Source organism: Delphinapterus leucas, chromosome 13 (assembly GCF_059928025.1).
Source record: "Delphinapterus leucas isolate spDelLeu-1000000601 "Yukka" chromosome 13, BTC_Dleu_Yukka2, whole genome shotgun sequence".
Classification (NCBI taxonomy): Eukaryota; Metazoa; Chordata; class Mammalia; order Artiodactyla; family Monodontidae; genus Delphinapterus; species Delphinapterus leucas.
In genome coordinates, this window is record NC_143141.1 from 86,313,986 (window position 1) to 86,330,493 (window position 16,508).

At 39.2% G+C, this 16,508-nt stretch overlaps 1 protein-coding gene across 1 annotated transcript in view; it reads left to right on the plus strand.

Annotated features, from left to right (window-relative positions):
* The first annotated feature begins 506 nt into the window (after positions 1–506).
* ROCK2 (Rho associated coiled-coil containing protein kinase 2) overlaps positions 507–16,508 on the plus strand; it is a 135,595-nt gene continuing 119,593 nt past the window's right edge. Inside the window, exon 1 of the mRNA XM_089923440.1 lies at positions 507–1,116. Within this exon, the coding sequence (XP_089779566.1) occupies positions 976–1,116 (141 nt within the window). The 5' untranslated portion in view covers positions 507–975. The remainder of the gene's footprint in view (positions 1,117–16,508) is intronic.

Consider the following 16,508-nt stretch of genomic DNA (forward strand, 5'->3'; position numbering starts at 1 on the left):
TCAGCTGGGGCCGGGCGGACGCGGGGGGCGCGGACCGACCCATCCCCCCGCTACAAGCCGCCTGCCGCCCCCCACCCCCCGGCCCCGCGCCGGGTGCGGCCGGGCCGGGTCGGGGCGGTGGGGGTGGGCCTCCGAGTCCGCGGAGTCGTCCGCCCGGGCAGAGTCAGGCGGGAGCGGAGCCGCGGGCCGACCCGAGCCCCCGGCGTGCCCTTCCCTCCCCCAGCTGGAGCTCGCGGGTCAAGTGAGGCAGTGACCGCGCGCCCAGCCATTTACCCTCTGAGAACTCAAAAAGGGGGAGGAGGAAGCGGAGAAGAAAAGAGACTCAAAAAGGAGAAATGCGAAGCCAAGCAGACAGGAGGAAACGATAAAAAAACGAGGAAGGGGGCGAGAGGAGGCGGAGGCCGGCGGGCGGGGGAGGTGGCGCGCGCCGCGCGGGGCGGGGCGAGCGGGGGCGCGCCGGCAGCCGCGGGCCGAGGGGCTTGTGGGTAGCGGCTGCGCGCGGCCGTAGACAGGCGCCGCGCGGGAGTGTGTGAGGGGTGCGGGCTTGTGGGACTGAGGCTGCCGACGGCGGTCATGGGAGCGGGCTGGCGGCGGCCGTAGTCGTCGGATCCTGGGCTTCAGCTTCCCCGAGCCCCAGAGGGCGGGACAGTCCCGGCCCGGCGGTGGCGGCGCCACTTCCCCGCTCCCGCCCTCGGAGTCCTGAGGGAGCTCGCGGCGGAGGAGCGGACCGGGCGGCGCGAATCTGACTGAGGGGCGGGGACGCCGTCTGTTCCTCGCCGTTCTCGGCCGGCCCGGCCTCTCCGACACCCCCAGGCCCCGGGGCGCTGAGACCTGAAACCGGAGCTCGAGGCGGGCGGTGGGCCCGGGCGGAGCCCCGGCCGGAGCCGGCGGTTCGAGGGCGGCGCTAGGCCCCGAGGCGGCCGGGCCGGAGCGCGGGGAGCGGGGTGCGGGCCCGGCGGCGGCGGCGGCAGCGGCATGAGCCGGCCCCCGCCGACGGGGAAGATGCCCGGCGCCCCCGAGGCCGTGTCGGGGGACGGCGCGGGCGTGAGCCGCCAGAGGAAGCTGGAGGCGCTCATCCGAGACCCTCGGTCGCCCATCAACGTGGAGAGCTTGCTGGTAGGTGGCCGGGGCCCGGGAGCCCTCTCTGCTGACCGCTCACACCGCCGATTCCCCCGACTGCCCACCCCTCCGTGCCCACCCATCAGTGGGGGGAGGTCTCGCCCCACCCCGCCCAGCTTCCGGCAGCCGGGGCCCGGGTCGGAGACCAAACATTTTTGCGACTAAGTTCCGGGAGTAGAGACCCACCTTTGATTCTTGTGTCTCCTGGAGCCGGTGTCATCCCCGGCTGGCCCTTTCTTGGAGCTCTGGGAGGAAGCACCCCTCTTCTCCTTCCTGCCTGCCCTGGGGGTTTGGGGAGGTAGCGTGGAAGGTACGCTGTCCTTCAGGCACCAGGCTAGCCCGTTTGCAAGAGCGTCATGCTGCGTGGGGACGTGAGTCCGAGGAAGCGAGAAACCTGGGGCTGTCCCTATGGGCAGTACCCACCTGGGGTACAGGACAAAGAGTTCAGTCTGAAATCTTGAAACACACAGCTAAGGTTTTCCTGTTTTCAGCTGTGTTTGAACGTTACTAGTTGCAATTTAGTGCATTTTAATTTCTGTAAATTTAATTTCCGAGATTATTACACCAGAGCTAAAGAATCCATCTGAATTGTAGAATGGAATCAATCTCTCCTTTTCATTGTATCTCTTTCCTGAGATGGCCTTTGCAATCCAAATTGATAGCCACGTAACGTCTGCTAGTTGGCTTTGTTTAAGAAAGGGACATGATTTACAGATCAGAAACGCACTGTAGAATGCTTGTTTATTTCTTGTTTTTGTTAGGATAGACTGTTGTATTTCACAGACTCTTTGATTAATATGCAGTAGAGATGCATTTATGGGAAAAGGGGGTGTGGGTTTTTACCCTGGAGAGGAGAAGAAAGCGAAAAAGATGCGCTGGATGTTAAATTAACCCTGGACGACTAGAATTCAGGTAGATGATCCTTGGGTCCTTCAGATATTCCCTTCCAGAACTCCTGTTCAGCTCTACTCCCTGACAGGAGAAATCTATTGACTGTATGATGAGAAAAACTGTCTCTTCCCTTTCCAGTGACTGACTGACTTTCCTTCAGAAGCTGTTGGTTATCCTTTGAGGTTTCTGGAATCATTTGCAGAGTGACTCAGTACCGTTTGGCTGAAGTGCAGGAACTGACTAAAGAGTGTCTTTCTGTACAATGCACAGAATGTAGTGATGTACTGTATTCTGTAAGACGCGTTTGACATTTCCTCTTCCCGATTTTCATATTAGTGGGTTGTTCATATGTTTTCATGGGAGCATGGCACTATGAATAGTGTTTAGAAGTCTTCAGTTGGGGCTGGGATTGGTTGCATGAAGGGCATAGCTTTTCCAAGGCCAAAGCAGAGACTCTGGGCTTCACTCCCAGCATTTTCGCTTTGGTATTTTGCTAGCAAAACTTTGACCTAAGGCCAGAAAGTTCAGTTAAAAATAGTACAGCAAATCTCAAGTATTCATCAAGTTCATATTCAACCTCAGATAGAAATTTTTTACACTTCACTTTCATCTCTTGGGTCTTTACTGATGTTCATCATAATTATTAGGGTTATTATGAGCTTGAGCCTAAGTTATTTATACATGGTAATGAGCATACATTCTTTTTTATTAAGGTATTTTCTAAATTATTAAAATGAAGACTGTTTTTAAAAAAAGAAGCATTACACATGCTCAGTAAACAATCTGGTCCATTCATTTATTAAGTGCCTAATACAGCCAAGACACTTCACACCTTTATTAAGGTAACATACTACTGGTATGACGTCAGATGCTGCTGACTGGACGGATTTTGTTTTTGCTGTTTTTAGCTGATTAACTGTTAGGGTTCTGAGTTGCAGTAAATCTTATCAGGCCAAAAATTGTTCTTTACTCTTTGAGGTTGCTGATGTTTCTATTGCAAAATGACGAGCTGAAGATTTTTTCTAAACCATGTTATAGTAAGTTAGCTTTAAATCATGTGTATTTCACTGTATCAAGTAGTAGAACGAATTAGTTTTTAAAATTGTGGTAACATGTACATAAATAAAATTTACTGTTTTAACCATTTTTAAGTGTACAGTTCAGTGGCATTGATAATATTCACATTATTGTGCAAGTATCACCACTATCCATCTCCAGGACTTTTTCATCTTTCCAGACAGAAATTCCAAGAATTAATTTTTTCTTTTTTTTAATAAATTTATTTATTTATTTGTTTATTTTTGGCTGCACTGGGTCCTCGTTGCTGCCCACGGGCTTTCTCTAGTTGTGGCGAGCAGGGTCCACGCTTCGTTGCGGTCCGCGGGCCTCTCATTGCAGAGCACGGGCTCCAGGCGCACAGGCCTCAGTAGTTGTGGCAGGTGGGCTTCAGTAGTTGTGGCACATGGGCTCAGTAGCCGTGGCGCACGGGCTCAGTTGCTCCGCGGCATGTGGGATCCTCCCGGACCAGGGCTCGAACCCGTGTCCCCTGCATTGGCAGGCGGACTCCGAACCACTGCGCCACCAGGGAAGTCCCCAAGAATTAATTTTTAAAAGAGTGTTATAAAAACATATTTCCTGAAATAATGGTGTGGATCACTTTAAAGATTTGAAACCTTACCCTTTAGCCTTCATGTCACAACTGGTCATTGTTTTACTGCAAATGGCATTTCTTTTGGTTTTATTATAGAAAATATTTTTCCTTGAACAGAGAAAATTTAAAGTAATATAATCTGATAAAAACATAGTCACAAATCTTATTTACTTATTCAGGAGCTTAGAAAGTACCATTTAAAATTGTATACTGCCTAAGATGACAAAAGTAAGAAGATGAAGTATACCAGAAATTACTGTATAATAGTTACTCTATGGGTACTGTAGGCTAGGCCTAGAAGGTAAAACTATTTGTTGGAAAAAATATTATATAACATGTAAAGTGCTTAGCTCAATGCTTGGTACATAGTAGTGCTCGTTAAATTTAGCTCACTTCTGTGTGCATTTAGCATATTTCTAGGTAAGTGCTTTATATTTCCTTTGAAAAGGAAAAGGTTTTATTGGCAACTATTTCTTGCCATAAAATTCTGAATGAGTAGCATTATCTTTTGAATTTGCCATCAGAAAAGTGCTAGCAGTCATCAGGCATAGCTAGAACTGGATTCCAAGACTGTCCCTAGAGAGACTAAATTGTCTTTTTTTCTCTGCATCATCTCGTTTTATGGAGGCTTTATGTGAGTCCTTAAGATTAATCTGAAGAGAATATATCCCTTTGTGGTTGCAGATTGTGAGTTTCTTGGTATTATTTAAAAATACAGTTTTGAGAGAGATTTGCTTCTGTAATACTTTTTTTTTTTTTTTGGAGGGAAGGATTGTCAGTAGTATGCTTTTGCAGTGTTTGAAACTTTTGGGTAAATACCCATGTTTTGTTATCAAGACTAAGCTTCTGATACTGCTTACCCAAATATTATGGTAAAAAGAATTGTCCTTTAGTGTTATGATGGAGAGATGTCTTTCTAAAGGTCTGTGCTTTTGTGTTTTGATTTATTTTTTTAGGAGAGTAAATGATTGTTATAACCTGTGGGATTCAGGCTTGGGTAAACTGTTCCATTAGGCTGGTGTTGATGGGGAAAGGTGATTAAAAATTTACTTATGATTTTCAGCCACTTAGAATACAAAACACTTTGATTTTATTATACCTGTGAACTGTGTGAAAGTATTTCTTATCACAGTGCTAAGATTTTCAGCTTGGTGATGGTTATTTGCTTATTTAAAATAAAATTGTATATGCATTTTTCCCCCACTATATAACAAGTGTGAATATCATAAAGATACAAAAGTGAAATAGAATAAAAATTGAATAAAGAAGGTTTTATATGTGTTGTTCTTTTGTGAAATAAACGTTGGGCATTTATAGCATAAATGGGATTATATTACTTTGAAACTTGCATTTTGATGGTCAGGAAATCTTTAAAGAAAATGAATTAGCTAGAGAGGTTGAAAAAAGTAATGTATAGAATTTACTAGTTAGGTGAAGTCGAACCCCTTTGAAAGTACAGGTCCACAGTCCCTCCCCCACAGTTCTGATATATAAAGAGCTCTGAAAACCTAGTTTTTGGTAAAACTTATTTGATGTAACATCTGACCTGATCTGATGTTACAGTATTTTAGGTGATTCATCTCTCTTGGTGTAAATAGTAATAGCTTTCCCTGGAGAAATATTAGTGTTTGATTTCAGGGTGCTACCTCAGACTCCCCAGAGGGTTTTCAGGAATATACTGTATATAGTATATATACTTTATTACTATTCGAAAATCCAAAAAATTCTGAATTTGGAAACATCTTGCCCCACGGTAAGGCCAGCATAGACTAAGTAAGGAAATATTGACTTATGTACACCTTAAATAGTTGTAAAGAAATAGTGGATAATTATCTTGAAGCCTAAGTTGTTGTTGTCGTTGTTTTGGTTGAGTCCTGATCAGATAGCTCTCTTTTCCCATTTCAAATTCTGAAGTATTCTAAACATACTAAGAGAATATAGCATGCAGATATGAATTATGAAGCATAAAAAGCAAGCATTCATGAAATCACTGCTCAAGTTAATGAATAGAACACTAACCTATTGAAGTTACCCGTATTCTGCTGCTGCTGAATTCAGTCTTCCTTCATCCTCTCTCATCTGCTACCTGGAACATTTTTTTTTTTTTTAATCATTTCCTTTATTTCATAGATTACCACATTAGTATGTATTCCTAAACAATATTGTTTAGTTTTTCTTTTAACTTTATAAAGGGTTAACATCTGTATATATTCTTTTGTGACTTGCTTTTTCACTCAGAATTACTCACATTGTGGTTTATTAATTTGCACTCATACCATAAACAATAATATATTGCTTCAATCTACTTGATGGATATTTAGATTATTTTTCATTTTTTTGCTATCATGGAAAGTGTCGTGATCATTCTTGGAGCCCATGTGAAGTTTCTGTAGGCTAGGATATATATCTAGGAGTGGAATTGTTGGGTTTTAATATATTCTGTGTTCAACTTAACAAGGTAGGGTTTAAGTTTTCCCCCAGCGTTTTACTAGGGAAAATTTCAAAGTATAGTGAAATTGAAAGAATTGATAATAAACATCCGTATACTTATCACCTAATTAATAGCTTGCTATATTTGCTTTATTATATCTAGCCATCTCTTCATTCATCTATCAATACATCTTTTATTTTTGATTCATTTAAAGTAAGTTGCAGATGTGGTACACTTCTCCATTAAACACTTAAGCATGCATTTCATTAAGTAGAGTTTTTTCCTTTAAAGATTAAATTTACATACAATGAAACAAATCTTAAGTATCACATTGATGAGTTCTGACAAATGCACACATCCGTGTAATGCAAATCCTTATTGAGATATCGGACACTCTTATCAACCTAGAAATCTCCCTCATATGCCTTTTCAGCTAATTCTACACCCCATTCTCTTGGAGTCAGTCGCTCCTCTGATTTTTTTTTTGGGGGGGTAACTAAAGATTACTTTCATCTTTTCTAGAACTTCATATAAATGGAATCCTATATAGTATGTACTCTTTTATATCTGGCTTCTTTAGTTCAGCATAGTTTTTGAGACTAATTCCTGTTATTTTGCGTATCAGCAGTTTGTTCCTTTTTTATTGCTAACTAGTGTTCCATTATGTGTATAAACCACAATTTATTAGGCATCTTCTGTTGATGGATGCCTGGGCTGTTTTCAGGTTTTGGCTATTTTGTATATAGACTTCGGCTGTTAATAAACTTTGCTGTGAACAATCTTGTAGTAAGCTTTTGTGAGGACATATTTTCATTTCTCTTGAGTTAAATACCTAGTAGTGGAATTACTAGGTCTTAGGGTAGGTGTATGTTTAATTTTTTTAGAAAAAAGTCAGATATCTTCCCCAAATCGTCATATTTTACATTAACACAGCAACCTAGGAGAGTTCCAGTTCCTCCCCAACACTGAGTCTTAAGTTTTAGCCATTCTGTGGGTGGGTAGTAGTATTTCATTGTGGCTTTAGTTTGCATTTCTCTGATGACAAATGATGTACTTTTTTATGCACTTAACTGGCCATTTGTATATCTTCTTTTGTGAAGCATCTGTTCAGATATTTTGCCCATTTGAAAAAATTATGTTCTTTCTTTTTGAGCTGCACAAGCTCTTTATATATCCCAGATACCAGTTCTTTGTCAAATATGTGGCGTGTCTGTTTCTTTAATCACATTTTTTCATGGTTATTGCTTTTTCTGACTAAGAGACTGTTGCCTATCCCCATGTCACAAGAAATTTTCCTTTCCTTTCTTTTAGAAGCTTTATAGGTTTACTTTTAGGTCTAGGATATGTGTTAAGCCAGTTTTAGTTTGGGGTCAGGGTTCATTTCTTTCCCTCATATTCCCCAAATCCAGTTATTTAGACTGTCAAACAGCATTTTTTCCTAGGTTTATTGAGATATTATTGACATTTAACACTGACAGTTGATACACATGTATTGCCAACTGTTTACCGCAGTAAGGTTAGTTAACACACCCTTTACCTCTCATGATTACCATGCTGTTGTTGTTGTTGCGTTGAGAATATTTAAGATCTACTCTCTTAGCAACTTTCAGGTCTACTATACACTATCATTAACTATAGTCGCCAGCACCAGTTTTCAAAAAAATATTTTTCTTTTCTCGTTGGATTGCCTTGCTTGGCACCTTTGTCAGAAATCAGTTTACTGATAGGTGCACTTTTTATTTGCTTTTTTATCACCTTAGTAACTATATCAAGTCTTCAGTCATGGTTCTCCTGTTTAACCCATGCTCTGTTCAGAATTCTTTTTTAATTTTTAATTTATATCATTTTACCTGAAGGAAATGGGCAGGCAACCATGGTTGAGACAGGGAAGCATAGATTTTATTGTTTGAAGTGAAGAAAGATTTGTTATTTTTTAAATTATAAAAATAGTATGTTCTTATTGTAGAAAATTTAGAGAATAAAGAAAGGTATAAATGCAAGTGACCCTTCTACATAGTTTCCTCACATAGAGATAACCACTGTTTAACATTTTGGTGTAAATATCTATCTGAAAAAATTAAAATGTAAAAGAAGTAAAATTACGTTATATATGTGCTTTGTCGTTGGTGTTTCCAACACTTAATGAATAATAGAAGCTTTTATGTAGTCAAATTTATTAGTCTTCTCACTGTAGAGTGATTTCTGGCTTAGATGTCATGCTTAGGACATTCTCCATTATCAAGATTATGATATCATAGACCTGAATTTTCTTTTAGTACTCTAATGGTTTTATTTTTTTTTTGCGGTACGCGGGCCTCTCACCGCTGCGGCCTCTCCCGTTGCGGAACACAGGCTCCAGACGCACAAGGCCCAGCGGCCATGGCCCACGGGCCCAGCCGCTCCGCAGCATGTGGGATCATCCCGGACCGGGGCACGAACCCGCGTCCCCTGCATCGGCAGGCGGCCTCTCGACCACTGCGCCACCAGGGAAGCCCAATATCTTGTTCTTTTAAATTGCTGAATAATATTCCATTGTATAGATGTACCACATTTTGTTTATGAAATTAATGTTTTTATTTCTCTTGGCTAGATTGCAAGGAGTGGGATTGCTGGGTCATATGGTAAGCTTGTGCTTAACTTTTAAGGAGTGAACAAAATGTTTTCCAAAGTGGCTGCACCATTTTACATTCCCACCACCAATGTATGAGGGTTCCAGTTTCTCTACATCCTCAGAGAACGCTTGGTGTGGTCTGTCTTTGTGATTATAGCCATTGTAGTGCATGTTGCTAATGACACGTGAGGCTGAACACAATTTCATGTGCTTGTCAATTTTGCTTGTTCTTTTGATATTTTACTAATATACCGTGAATGTGGTATATAAAAGTTGTTTAATTTTGTATGCCACAGGCGAATTCCGATGTTTAAAAATAGAATGTGAATAAATACAGATCACAGCCCTTTGTAGGTGGAATTATCCTACTGACTAGTGCCTCTGCTAGTGTCTCCACTAGTGCCTCCTAATTAATACTAGGCTTTTTTTCTTTTAAACTCTGTTATGGTACCTTTTTCTTCCAAGTAATGCATGAGCCTTGGTGAGCTGTGTAGGCCCTGTAATGGCAGTAGAGTCTCTACTAGTTGGGTTATTCCTAAGCTAAAGTTGAAGTACTCCTGACATACATATGGCCTTTAAATGTTTCTCCATTCTGCTTTGTGCTCATCTTTTCTTTTTTCATTATTTTGAACATCTTGAAGTAAGCTTATTTCTCTCTTGTTGACCCAACATTCATCTTTATACTTTTCTGTTTTTTTTTTTTTTTTTTGCGGTACGCGGGCTTCTCACTGTTGTGGTGTCTCCCGTTGCGGAGCACAGGCTCAGAGGCCATGGCTCACGGGCCCAGCCGCTCCGCAGCATGTGGGATCTTCCCCGGACCGGGGCACGAACCCGTGTCTCCTGCATTGGCAGGCGGACTCTTAACCACTGTGCCACCAGGGAAGCCCTATACTTTTCTGTTTTACATGAAGATCAGGCAACAATTCTTAGCATCAGTTTAGTAACTTGGTTCCTTTGAGGGTGGATGATAACTATTGGTATTTAAAACGCTGTATATTACGCTCATCTTTTGGTTTAGTCTTTGAGTACCCACCTGAATTTAACAACAAAAAAATTGTTCTTCTTTGTAGGTGGCATTGGATATTGATTTTGGGGATTACCTTATGTGCAAAGTTTTGGAACTTAACCAAAATAGTGTTCTTTTCAGATATAACGGTAACTGCCTTATTTGTGCATTCTGTATCAGGATATGACCCTACTGTTTCACCTTGTATTTCAGTATGATTCCTTTAGAAGTCATAAAAGTATGCTTATTGAAATTGAAGTTTTCGCTTTAGCTTTAGTTTAGATGATTGTTTTTTTTTTTTTTTTTTTTTTTAGTTCTTATTAGAGATAACCACATGTGGGACTTTTTTTGAGCATTGAAGGGAAAATTTAGGAAATAATTCTTTTTGTTTTGTTTGTTTTTGTTTTTGTTTTGTTGTTTTGTTTTTTGCAGTATGTGGGCCTCTCACTGTTGTGGCCTCTCCCGTTGCGGAGCACAGGCTCCGGATGCGCAGGCTCAGTGGCCATGGCTCACGGGCCCAGCCGCTCCGCAGCATGTGGAATCTTCCCGGACCGGGGCATGAACCTGTGTCCCCTGCATCGGCAGGTGGACTCTCACCACTGTGCCACCAGGGAAGCCCGGAAATAATTCTTTTAATGTTTAAGATGCTTTAATATTTTAAAGATGAATTAAAAAAATTTTTGGTCATAGTGATATTTATTTTTCTACAAGGAAAGTGCACTAGCACAGTTGTCATGCACTTTGAGGCCTGCAAGGTGTAGTGAAATGTGTTTTTGTATGTTGAAACCCTGTAAAAATATTTAAAGTATTATATGTCTAAACATTAGTATGATTTTGAAAAATGCTTTACCTTTTGGGGATAACTTATAGAGTTACAGTTTGTGGCACTTGAGACTTTTGTGCATTGAATAAATAGGGCCATTTTTTTATTGTGTTACAAAGTGGATAAAGTTCAGGTTGAAGTTGAATGGTTAAAAATGGTGTATTATGGTTGACTAGTGTGCCTTTGTTAAAAGAATCAAAATTAAAAAAAAATTTTCTTCATGGACCATTAGATTTCATCAAGTGCTGCTAACAGGTTATATAGCCAGCATCTATGGGAATTAGTAAAGAATAGGGGAAAAGATATCAAGGTTGCGATTTTGTTTCAGGGAAATGATATGCCAAGTCAGAAATTGGGAAAAGAGATAATGCAAAATGTAGTATTAATGTTAATAACAATATTCCATCTATTCTAAATTTAGAAAAATTTGGAGTTACCTGAATATTTGGAGTTGCTTTTAAATATCTAAAACACAGACTTTGAATTTTTATACTGGGTTTCCATGATTATATTTCCCAAAATATAATCACTGAAATTAGTATGCAAATGAAATAATGACGAATTTTTTCTCTGAACTTTAAATGCATGGTGTGATCCTACATTAGTTGCATTCAACGTGAAACAATTTTTCTTTTTGTTTTACATTCTTTCAAAAAGGTAATCTTAAGCTTTAATTTAATAAATGCATTGGAAAAATTTCCCTACTGGATTAAAATAAAAAGGGAAAATATATTCATATGTCTGGAAATTTAAAAACTTAATACCAATACAGTTTATGTCTTAGCTCTTAGAAGTCCTTTTAGTTAAGATTTTTCTAATCTATATCTGCTAAAGCCAATGGCTAAGGCAGTAATTTTCAAACCTCGTTATACATAGGACTCAGCTAGAGATTTTTGGAAATATTGATGCCTGGAATCCACCCTCACCCGTTCTAATATAATTGGTATGTGGTGTGACCTGGGGATCGGGAGATTTAAAAGTTCCACATCTGATTCTCAAGTGCAGGAAAATGTGGGAACCACTGAACTGAGAGGTGCAGTATTCAAAGATTGGCAGAGGGGCCATTGGGTGCAAAAGGTGTCTGAGAAAAGGAGGATTTTTTTTTTCTTCTTTTATATTTATGGCTCAGAGAGGCTTGAATGAAGCCAGAAAGTCAGAATTACCTGATGAAAGCCAGAATCACAGCTAGGGTGCTTGGTGGAAATGGTATCAGATCTTGTGATTTAGATTGTCTGTAGTGGGGCCAGGAATTTGCATTTAAACAAGCATGTCAGTTGATTCTTTTTTTAAAAAAAATATTTATTTATTTATTTTTGGCTGTGTTGGGTCTTTGTTGCTGTGCGCGGGCTTTCTTTAGTTGTGGTGAGCAGGGGCTACTCTTTGTTGTGGTGCGCGGGCTTCTCATTGCAGTGGCTTCTCTTGTTATGGAGCACAGGCTCTAGGCGAGCGGGCTCAGTACTTGTGGCTCCAGGGCTCTAGAGCACAGGCTCAGTAGCTGTGGCGCACGGGCTTAGTTGCTCCACGGCATGTGGGATCTTCCCGGACCAGGGCTCGAACCCGTGTCCCCTGCATCGGCAGGTGGATTCTTAGCTCTGCGGCAGGGAAGTCCCATCTCAGTTGATTCTGATTCAGGTAATCTGCAGGTCAGAGTTTGAGAAACACTATGTGTTGCTTCTTATACTGATTGAAAAAAGCCAGAATCAAATGGTTGAGATCTCTGGCACACAGAATTGTGTATGTGGAAAACGCTGGCGTATGGAGGGATGCCAGATTTTCTGAAATATCAAGTGTCATCACATTTTGTATCTTTTTTTAGAGCTCCATAGGAATCAGACCAAGGCTTTTCTTTTTCTCATTTTAGAAGAAAATTTAACTTGCTGAGCTTTTATGAAAGGGGAATCAGACAAGATACACCAAAGAGAAATAAAAAAAAATTTATTGTAGTAAAATATACACAATACAAATTTCAATGTAGAAATGTTATCATTACATCTTACCCTTCAGTGGGAAATATAGTCTACAGAGACTTACTGTCCTAGAAATATATAATTCTGATGTTTTACATTTAACAAATGACGATGGGAAAATAGTGACAGTCTTTTTATTCCCTGACAGTTGATTTAATTTAGGAAGAAGAATTTCACTAGAAATGTATGGTCCTTCAGAGAATAACACCTAAAGCAGGATGGTTTATATGTCTGTGATTGTTATCTGTGTTGAAAAAAATAATAAAATCATTCAAAAATTATTGTGTGGTCTCTTTACAAGCAAGCAAAAAAATATTGTAAAATATTCAAAACCCCTGTATTATACTATTTTGAAATTTTATTTTCAAAGCAGCCTTCAAGTCATTGGTTACATTAATAGTCATCTTATTAACATGTTACTGTTTAGATTCTTTAAAAGTATACATTCTTTGCAATTATTTCTCTTCACATCATTTAAAATTAGAGATATCCAGATGATTCATAGGCAGTGTTTAAGATACCCATAGTTTTCATTCACTAAAGTATTTGTATATCAGATTTCCTGTTCTTAGGCCATTTTAATTTTGGTGGTTAAGGGATATGTGCATATTTCATACATTTGAAAATTAAAATTTGCATTTATTGATTCTTGTCAAAATAGTTAAGCTCTTAGAGGAATAGCAGTTGTGACTTGTCTTTTTTTTAGTATTTGAAATCTTCAGCAACGCACTTTTTGTAGATTGTATCTTGTGGCTAATAAACTGCATAATTGTGGCCAAGGCACAATTAACTAATATTTATGAGACTAGGGTGATACATAAGTAAGAGTATCTTTAAAGCCCTAAAATTTTGTGACAGTTTATCTTTTAAAACATAGCCATCCTTTCCAAATGATTGCTAAATAGAAAGATAACTACAAATGTGAAACATCTGAAATTGGGTGACCCTTCTTTTACTGCCTTAATATACTTCTGCTATTGTCTTTAGAAGTTTGTTACATATAATTTACTAACATTTCATTGGAAGCGTTTTTCTGATTTAGAAACATTTTACAATGATTAGTGATTAGAATCCCTATTCCATAATACCTCAGTATTTTATTGCTTTAGTCAGCTTTCTAAATACTTGACAAAATGCAATTTAATTTGAGACTTCATGGTTCCTTATGCCATATCCATGCTAAAAAAATTTTAAGGTATTATTTCTGACTGTAGCTTAAGTGGAATATATTGCAAAATTTAAAATTAGATTATGAATGTGTTTTGTTAATCTTATATTCAGGCTAGTGAAAAACTTAGTCACAAAAGCAAGATATTACATTATAAAAGAATGAGAAAACTGAACTAAAGGATTTTACTGGTAGTTCTGATAAACTATTTCTGCTGCAAGCATATATTTTTGTATAAAAGGGGAAGCTGTAAAATTACAAATTTTGAAGGCATTACTGAAAACAGATTTGTTTTCCACATTTAAGACATTTCCATAATAGGAAAACAACGGATGATACAAATAAAACTAAATTTAGAACTAATAAAAGGAAACTCTAGTACAAAATTGGCTTATGAAATTTCCTTCAGAGGGAAGTCATAAAGTAAAACACTTACATTTTTAAGAAATTAATTACTGATTTTGGAGGGAGGGAGTTGTGGAGAGGGGATTGCTATAAATTTTAGCATAAGGAAGTTTTGTCTTTCAACATGATATGGAGAATGTAAGTCCCTGGCATAGTGTTTTACTGTGCTTCTTGTCCTCACTTATAAACAGAATTTTTCAGTTTGGTCCAAGTTAAAATAAATTTGTGAAATAAAAGTTAAAAAAATCTGAACAATGACTTGCTTATTTCAAATTATTTTCTGTAAGTAAAATTCCATTGTAATAAGTCCATAAAATGAATCCTGTTTAAGGCCTATTCATATATGAAAATACAGATGAATTTTTTCCTTCAGAATTTTTTTTTGGTCTCAGGTAGTAAAGATGGAAAAAAATGAAATGGCTGGATTCTTTTCAAGCGTATTTTTAGAAGAGAAGCAGAGTAGTATAATGGAAAGAATGCTGGATTTAGAGTCAGAAGACTGGTGTTAATTAATTAGGTGTTTCATTAATTATCTTTCTGTCCATGAGTGATAATTTACAAGACTCTGTCTACCTCAAGGAGATGTGAAGATTAAATTCAGTGCGGAACTAACTATATGTGCTAGTTTCTGTAAACTGAACAGAACTTTAGCTGTTTTACAGGCAGTTGCAGAACTAGGTGTAACACAGCCTATGTTTTCTATGTCTCTGTCTTCAAAAAGGTTTGTGCATACAGAATCAGTCTCCTGATGTTAGCCTGATATTTCCAAAAAGGTAGCACATTAATTTGCACATACTCAGTTCTCTTAAGTATTAAATTAATGAATGAAAAGTGGTGGCATTTTTATTTTTTAATTTAATGAGGATAATTCATTTCATTGGGTGAATATTTGCTTATATGCATTCTTTGGATTACTTTATTGCACTGCAAATGTCACTTTTTCCCAACTGATGTTTATTCTTTTTCAGTAGGTATGATACTGAATTATCAAAACAGAGTCTGGTGTTCTTATGTAATGTTTAAGATTTCAGAAATCCTGACATAAATATATGAGGAAGAGTCATGACAGAAATTTTAAACCATTGCATTATTCACTTGCAAGAATATTAATTATGCTTTATATAAGGTTTACAGGAGCATTTGGGTTGCACCAACAGTTCTTAACTGTGGCTTGAACTTAGCAAATTTTGGCCTACATTTCTTTTTTTAAAATAATTAATTAATTTTTGGTTGCGTTGGGTCTTAATTGCTGCGCGTGGGCTTTCTCTAGTTGCAGAGAGTGGGGGCTACTCTTCATCGCGGTGCGTAGGCTTCTCATTGTGGTGGCTTCTCTTGTTGCGGAGCACCGGCTCTAGGTGCACGGGCTTCAGTAGTTGTGGCTCGTGGGCTCTAGAGTGCAGGCTGAGTAGTTGTGGTGCACAGACTTAGTTGCTCTGCGTCATGTGGGATCTTCCCAGACCAGGGCTCAAACCCGTGTCCCCTGCATTGGCAGGTGGATTCTTAACCACTGTGCCACCGGGGAAGTCCCCTGGCCTACATTTCTTAACACAGGTAAGTTTAGGAGCAACGATCAACTATGGTTTGGAAGATGTAAATTGCAGATGTTATGCTGTATTACCTCTGATATAGATTCTGGTCTTTAGGTATACCAGGGTAATTATAAATTTGTCATCTAGAAAAATATACACAGGTAGCATAATAGTATATGATCATTCTGTATTGACGGCCACGCAATCAGTAACTGATTTTCTTGGCTCATGTAATTTCAGAGCTGATTTGGGGACTTAGGATCTGGTAACAGAGGTGGGTCTTATTATATAAGTCCATTGTCAACCGTTTAACAACCTCATGAATTTGTAATTTGTATTTCTACAGGCTAGAAAAACTGAATTGGTATCCAGACATAATTTTTTTTTTTTTTAATCTTTTGGCTTTACTGCGTGGCATCTGAGACCTTATTAGTTCCCAGGGATCGAACCCTCACCCCCTGAATTGGAAGCTCGGAGACTTAACCACTGGATCGCCAAGGAATTCCCTATCCAGGCATAATTGAAATGAATATGGGGAGAGTTCTGTTGGTAGCCACTGTTATGGTGATACATTAAACACTTTCCCTGTTGTGGCATTTATGACTTAGGAAATGAATTTTATCTACTTTTATTTATTTTTTTAATTTCAGTGTTTTTTCTTAGAATAGAGAGTCTTCAGCATAGACTGTTTTCTGTTTTGTGGTTGGTCTCTATGCTTAGGTGCCTATATATCTGTCTCCATAATAGCAGGACATGGCTCACAGATGATGGGCTTTGGGGAATAGAGACTTATCTTCAGAGATATGAAAAGGAAGAGAGTGAACAGGACCAATCACCTTTTCACCAATAATTGAATATATCATGTTTTTTTATACTCTTAGCTTTTGTCTCTACCTGGAATGCTCTC